Below are 7,709 nucleotides of genomic sequence, written 5' to 3' on the forward strand. Positions count from 1 at the left end.
CATGATACAAATGAAGAATTATTAAAGAGAAACAGATTAAAATACAAGAATTAATTTAAAAACTGCGTAAAATGTACCCAACGAATGAAAAAAAATTGAGTTTGGTATCGTAGATCAATTCTCTTAAAAATCAATTTAACAACTGAAATTAAATAGAGTAATCTGCTAAAAATATATAAAATCCAATTTAAAAATGAATTAGAAAAATAAAATTAAAATACAAACGTTAAAATAATAAAACTAAATATGTCAAGGTGTGCTAAAAAACATACATCTGAAATACTCATCAAGAATGGAAAATGGAAAGGTGTTAGAACTATAGAGATGATTTCATCCGGCATTCCTGCAGTAATAAAAAGCTGAAAGCACAAATATTCCTTTATATCACGCAAGCTATCTTGGGGGGAAAAAACACTTGAGAAACTTTGGCTCTCGGGACACCTCGTGCTTTAACACTAATGCCAATACTTAATAAATAAAGCACAAAAGTTTGCAGGAAAACTTCTCGACCGAGGTTGCGTTTGCAGGGTGGGTGGAAATGCGTGTGACGAATGCAATGCACGAGGAAAGAACTGAACCATTATATTCCTGCAGGAGGAAGGCTTGATGACGTCCATAGCATCCTTAACGTGACTTATTGGAGGGAGGGAGGATGAGGAGCGGTGGAGGGAGGGAGGGAGGGAGGGACGGAGGAAGAGCAGAAGGGAGGGGGTACTTAAAGATAAAATCCAAGGCGATCGGGACAACAAAAAAAGTTTCGAGGAAATACGTAGAGGAGCTGCTGCTATCGCTTTTGTTTTTTTTAAAGGGGGGAACATTACATTTTTGCACAGCAGAACGCTTCATTGGGCGTTTTTTTGTATTATCTGGAGAAAGAAAGAAGTGCGAGAGAGGGGGGACATCATACGAAGCAGGAGACAAGTGCACCGCACCAGGCAAACCGCGCCCGGATCGCATCCCAGCAGCAGCCTCCGCTTCCCGGCTTGGAGGTAAGACCCCCCCCCCGCCCCCTCCATTTATCTGGATCCTCCACAATAAAGTCAAAGTTTGTTCACCCCGCGAGCAAAAACTGTACTAACATCAAAACCACCTTTTGTGTCACATTACAGCATGGCCAGCTCGAGCAAAGCCACTTTAATCTTGCTCATCTATGGAATCTTAATGCACTATAGCGTCTTCTGCACACCCCTTGGACTAACTTACCCCAAAATCAGGTAGGTCTTTTATCTTTGCATATCCTAAATATGCTCGCCAATAAAATGCATTTGTTAAAGTGTGCACCGCGGGTGGATTTAACATAAAAGTGCGCTTGCATGGGCGTGCGTAATTACGCGCGAGGAATCAAAACAAAAGCTTTGCAAAATAGTGGAAGGAGACAGAATATACGTGTGGAAATTTGCGTGGCGGTATCTGTCCAGTGAGACCCCTTCTGTGAAGCCCCCAACCCCCCCACCCCCACCCAACCTTATTAAAAATGAGAGTGCCATGGATAGCCCTCGGGAGGAGGAGGTAGAGGAGGAGGAAGAGGAGGATGCGTCACCACGAGGAAGCGAATAGGAAAAGCTGAAAGATTTGTCCTTGTTTTACATCCCTCCTTTCCTGTTGCATTTTTTTTTATGGGTGTGGTTTTTATTTATTGGTTGAATTTGATCAATAGTATATTTTTTATTCACCGTTGGCCGTTTTTATCGTGATTTCTAAATAATACATGAACATGGAAAGACGGCTTTTACGCGAGAAACGAATAAAAACGTGAATAAAAACGAAAAAATAATAAAGGCATCTATGAAAGACGCATTTCTATTATAGTTCAAATTTAACTTGAGGAGAGAAAATGTTCTAATTGCATTTTATTATTGCTTTTGTGAAAATTTCCAGAGGGAATGCGCTAATTTTTTTTATTTTTTTTTTTTCGTTTGCAGGCTGGGCAACGACGCTTTCGACGATGACGGCAATTCCTTGGGCGAGCTGGGCTTCGACGGCGACCACCTCGCGTTACGCAGCGCGGCGTCCTTAAACGACGACGGCGGCGGCTATACGGTCTACTATCCTACCGAAAAGAGGTATTTACAGTATTATCATTAATATGATCATTATCTTAGAAAAAATTCTGTGAATCCCTTCACGCATAATTTGTGTCTTTTTGCCACCCCGCGGTGCGCATTTTGGTCATTTTCTGTTTGTCTGAGTGCGAGCATCTTTATTTTCATTTATTTCTTTTTTTCATTTATTTTAATTTTGCCCTCCACTGATGATGTATGTGTGTTTTGGCATCTTAGAGCAGAAAGGCATGCTGAGGAGGAATTAGATAGAGCCTTGAGGGAGATCCTGGGTCAGTTAACCACGCGGCATTATCTGCATTCTCTGATGACAATGCGCGCAGGGTAAGGGCTTGCTGCATCCACCTTGTCTTGTCTCGTTATCATTATTTTTTTTTATTGTAATTTAAAAAAAAAAAAATCCCATCGTTTTCATTGTTATTGTTTTTATTTTGTAACGTCTCGAAGGGGAGCGAAATATCCATGCGATTAATCCATAAATTGATTCCCCCCCCCCCCCCCCCGACTCGAATAAAAGCGTCAGTATAGCAAATCGGCCTGTAAATGAATTATTGATAAGGCCCAGGGATGAATTATTAACGCCCCGCCCCCCCCAGAAAAAATGACGCTTAATTTTATTCCTGAATTCTTAAAAAAAAATTTAAATGATGATTAATTTCGTTCAGCAGTGAGGATAACAGTATGGAGGACGATAGCGAGCCACTCTCCAAGAGACATTCGGACGGCATCTTCACCGACAGCTACAGCCGCTACAGGAAGCAGATGGCTGTGCAAAAGTACCTGGCAGCCGTCCTGGGACGAAGGTACAGACAGAGAGTGCGCACTAAAGGACGCCGGCTGGCCTATTTGTAGTGCAGCCCCCGCCAAACCCACCCACACACACCTTGTGCGTGTATACAGTATATATGTATGACACCCCCCCCTCCCCCCCAACCCGCACACACGCACACACAGCCCATCATCCACATATAGCTGAGCAAACCAGTGGATTGCGCCTCTATGTGTTCTCTTTCAACATGATGTATTTATGTATGACGTTAAGCCATTAAAATGAATATTTTATTAATAATATCGTTTTTCCCCCCTCATTTTTTTTGCTATGAGGAAAAAAAGGTACTTGATGATTAACCCTCCTGTTATGTTGCGATTAAATTGGCTCGATTTTAAGTCAAAGTTTACATAGTTAATAATAAAATACAAAAAACGGAGTGATTTTTTTTGGTAACTCTTTTGAACGATTACACACTTATGCCCTGGGTCAAAATGACCCCTTTAAGAGTGAAAAATAATATTTTCTTGATTTTATTTTAAACATTTGCAACATTTAAATGGACTCATTTTAAAATGAGGGAACTCACAAAACATGAAATTGCTTGTTGTGTTCATAATCAGATACAAATACTATACAAATAAATTAACACGACCCGGGTCAAACTGACCCATTTAAAAGTGAAAGAATACCACATAATCCGCATATTTGCAAATCGGAGTTAACAACGAGCTATAAACACTCCTCATTAGGATTATTTTTTTCCTGTTTGAAAATATTGGATGATTTAATATACTCTGGGTCAAATTGACCCAGGAAAATGCTAGCATTTGTAGCAGGAGGGTTAAACTGCACAGTCCATGGACCAATATCTGTTTATTTTCATGTTTAAAGATGTTTGAGAGAAAAAAGAGAGAAAAAAGATCATAATTGTGCACCTTCATGCGCTTGAACAAGGAAAAAAAAAAATCTAAAAAAAAAGGGTCATCTATACATATATATAAATATATATATGCAGAAAAATAAATAGATAAAAAAGACAATCAAAGTATTGAATGTTATACTTATTTTTGTAAGCTATTTTTTTAAGTGTTGTTCGTTTTTTGGACAAATACAGGCCCAAAGAAGCGGTGAGCATGCTACATATCTATATACATAAGTGTGTGTGTGTGTGTGTGTCTGTGTGTGTGTGTGCCCGCGTTAAACACTCCATTATTCTTATTATTTTGTTGTTGTTATTGCAAGGATGCCTCAATGCTGCTCACACTTGCACATGTTGCGTGGAAAATCCGTGTGTGTGTGTGTGTGTGTGTGTGTGTGTGTGTGTGTGTGTGTGTCTGTCAAAGGTGCGCTTGGGTTGCGTTGTTTCTGATTGGGGCAAACAGGAGTGTGAAATCTGCATTTACTTTGTAATCATTTTGTGGAAAACTGCTTGCAGTCTGCATGCTGTTGTATGGTTGGCTAAAGGTGTGTGTTGTGTGTGTAGATAGCAGGGATTCCTTGGTAGCAGGATGGATGGGGGTGCGCAAGATTGAAAGAGAAGTGTCGGGTCACATTCATATTATGTGACGCGCTAGGCGGGATTAGCTCACAAAATACAAAAAGGTCATCAGTCATTCATTTGTTTTGATCAGTTGAGGTGTTTTGATTGGGTCGGGGTGGGGTGCACCAACATTTTTGGCTTTGCGGGAATTTCGTGTGGGAATTTGGGCAAGGAAAAGGTATTCAGAAGCTGTTAAATAAGAAAGAAGAGAAAAAAAACATGTTTGCATGAATAAAAAAAAAGCAGAGGTGGGGAATCCCCGAGATCAGGAGATAATTCGCGGTTGTTACGTAACAGAATGTTGGCGTACCTCCCACTTTCCTAAAATTGGAATACCCAAAGTACCATTTATCTTCTATGATTTGAAATCATGCACGGCCAACTTTTTCCCATTTGGCCACGTGTTCGGGAATGGGAAGAAGGGGTGCACCAACTTTTTTCATTTTCAAACATAAACATGATTTTGGGCAGGCTAAAAATCCTTAGATGGTGTGACACCAAATAAGTTTGAAATGGGAGAGCAAGGTTCTCGCACCATAAAGAGTTTTTCCGCATGTCAATGTTCACTCGGCGCACCCCTAACGGACATTTGCGCATCCCCAGTGAGGGCCACACCACAACTTGGGAATCAAATGAAGAGATGAGAACAATCTGAAGCAGATGACCCACCTTTGCGCACCCCTATTTGTTGAACGGGCTCCATCGGAGGCATCTTTCCCATCGTACGTTTCTTTATGACGATGCAAATTTGCTTGAGAACTTTCGGCCCGCTCCCAAATTTGGCTTCACCTGACAGTCTTTATATGGTGTGATTGTTTTTGAGTGCGTGGAGAGCATTTGTTAGACAGAGTTGCAGACAGCTTCTGGTGCCTCGCTTTGATGTGAAAAAAAAAAAAGGTTCAAATGAAATATGTTTTTAAAAAAAATGAAGAAAAAAATAGATACAAAATCGCCACAAATGATAGATGGCAATTTCAGTGGCCCTACAATGCTGCAAGTCCATTAGCTTACATTGAAAGTTTTCCTGTTTTGATCACTTGGTCTTAGCCCAAGCGTCGTAGAATTAGCCGTTCCTGTTTTTTTCCCCAAGCATGACCAATGATTCATTGAGTTCAAATATAAATATAAATATATATATATATATGTATATATAAGTATTTCTTAAAAAATAGAATGTATATGTCGATGGAGCGGGCAATGTGCGTGTGTGTGTATTATATGTGCGTGTGTGCATGATTTTGGGGTGTTTCCGCGTTTGTGAGTGTTGTACACAAATACCAGTGTTTGTTATTGTTGATGATAAAGTGTTGTTATTTATTTTTTTGCTCTATATTGAATCAGAAAAAAGCCCTACTCTATTATCATTTTTATGTGCATCACTATTTAGAAGTGAAAAGCAAAAAGGGGGAAATGATGTGGTTGCGTGACAAAATGCCTGATGTTATCTTTCTGAAAGCGCCAAACGCCTTACTTCAATGTTGAATTTATTCGTAAATAGAAAACAATGTGTTGACCACGCACAGGAGTCCTTCGCTTTTGGGGGGTGGGGTGGGGGTGAGGGGGGGGGGGGGCGTTTCCGTTTGCTCAATGTCAATGAAAGTGTTGTAAGATTTGTATGAATAAATTTTTGTAAACAACATCTAATCCATGTCTAATCTGTGAATTGTAAGCCAAAACTTTTGCACACACACACGTCACATCACAGAAAATAAAATATATACTGAAAAGCCAATGGAAACAAAAGATTGGCTTTGGCGCCTCAGTCATTCAAAAGGAATCCTCGAATGCGCCTCGAATGCACCCGAGCAAGCAACTCAAAGACGCCCCCCTCCCTCCCTCCTCCCCCTCCCTCCCTCCTCGGCCTTGGCAGTGCAGCCGAGTCCTGTGGGAGAGGAGAAAGGGTGTGGCAACGTGTTTGTGATCTGATCCGTGTGTGTGTGTGTGTGTGTGTGGAGCAGCAGAGCTCAACTAACCCAATCAGAGACATGTTGCATGGCAACGCAGCACACAAAGGGGACACGCTTATGTAGGCTATACACACGTGTCGACATGTTTCCACACACCAAAAAGAAGAAAGTGAAACGTGCTTGCTTTTAGAGTGCTACCTTTAACCTCAGCGGGGGGTGCTATGGGGGGAGGTTCTTCTGCGGCAGCGGCGGCTGCAGGAGGAGAGAGAGTGGTTGAAAGATATCGGGAGAAAAATGAATTAGCTCACACACGGACATCTTTGTTTCTCCCCCCCCCCGAGGAAGTGCGAGAGAGTGACAGATTGTCGCTTGTCAAGGTTTGTGCTTGCCGTCTGATGTATGGGACCATCGGCATCCTTTATTCATCGTAAAGGGGGTGTTTACACGCAACAAATTTTTTCGACTTGACAGAAAGGACCGTGTCTGTTTATGCCAGCACATTGGGTTTGTGAAGGCAGTGGGGGGAAAAAAACAACCCCACAAACAAATCAAAAATACTTTCAGTGAGTAAACATGCAAACTTAATAACGTCATGTCAGTGGTTTACACACAAAGTTGAGATTGAAACACTCATCCACCCTGAGCCAATCTTTAAGTGATGCCCGTTTGGCGCCCAAATCAATACCCTACTTGCCCTGCTCCTCCTCGTTTCTGCCAACACCGGCCGAGCCGTCTCGCAAGTGGTCGTCAGCATTTTGGAGGAGGGGAGGAGGTTTTTGCCAGTTTGGGTACGTCTTAATCACACGGGAGGTAGAACATCATCCAAAATTTAAATACTATGTCGTCACATTCTAGCATGAAGTGCAAAAAAGTGACTTCATTTAAAGATTCAAAACCAAAGATGATCATTTAGTCTCTTTTATGAGTTTTATTTTTCTGCTTTGGCTAGACAAAAAAAAAAAAAAAAAAAATATATATATATATATAATATATATATATATATATATATATATATATATATATATATATATATATATATATATATATATATATATACATACATACATACATACATACATACATACATACATACATACATACATACATACATACATACATATATATATATATATATATATATATATATATATATATATATATATATATATATATATACATACATACATACATACATATATATATATATATATATATATATATATATAAAGATTATAACCTTTTTCCCCATGACAAAAAAAAAATATATATCGCTTAAAGTTATGTGTGCCCGTTGGATCCAAAGTTACTAACAATTTTTGCAAAATGAAATGTTTTTCTCAGGAGATAACATGAATAATCTCTTGTTATCTTAGTATGTTTTAACAACATTTTAATGACTTCATTCATACAATAGTGTTTTTCTTTTCCGT

The 7,709-nt window shown here is 39.8% G+C and overlaps 1 protein-coding gene across 4 annotated transcripts; it reads left to right on the forward strand.

Annotated features, from left to right (window-relative positions):
* The first annotated feature begins 845 nt into the window (after positions 1–845).
* Positions 846–5,892, forward strand: adcyap1b (adenylate cyclase activating polypeptide 1b). 4 transcript variants are annotated; one of them, XM_049747246.2, is made up of 5 exons: positions 846–989; positions 1,110–1,214; positions 1,923–2,063; positions 2,280–2,384; positions 2,726–5,892. In XM_049747246.2, exons 2-5 carry the CDS (start codon positions 1,111–1,113, stop codon positions 2,910–2,912), a joined length of 537 nt encoding a protein of 178 aa, XP_049603203.1. In that variant the 5' UTR covers positions 846–989; position 1,110; the 3' UTR covers positions 2,913–5,892. The 4 variants fall into 4 exon arrangements, with proteins under 4 accessions (XP_049603203.1, XP_049603200.1, XP_049603201.1 ...); XM_049747243.2 differs by having other exon boundaries at positions 2,729–5,892; XM_049747244.2 differs by lacking the exon at positions 2,280–2,384.
* Positions 5,893–7,709: the final 1,817 nt, after the last annotated feature.

The sequence above is a fragment of the Syngnathus scovelli genome, chromosome 17 (assembly GCF_024217435.2).
Source record: "Syngnathus scovelli strain Florida chromosome 17, RoL_Ssco_1.2, whole genome shotgun sequence".
NCBI classification, from domain to species: domain Eukaryota; kingdom Metazoa; phylum Chordata; class Actinopteri; order Syngnathiformes; family Syngnathidae; genus Syngnathus; species Syngnathus scovelli.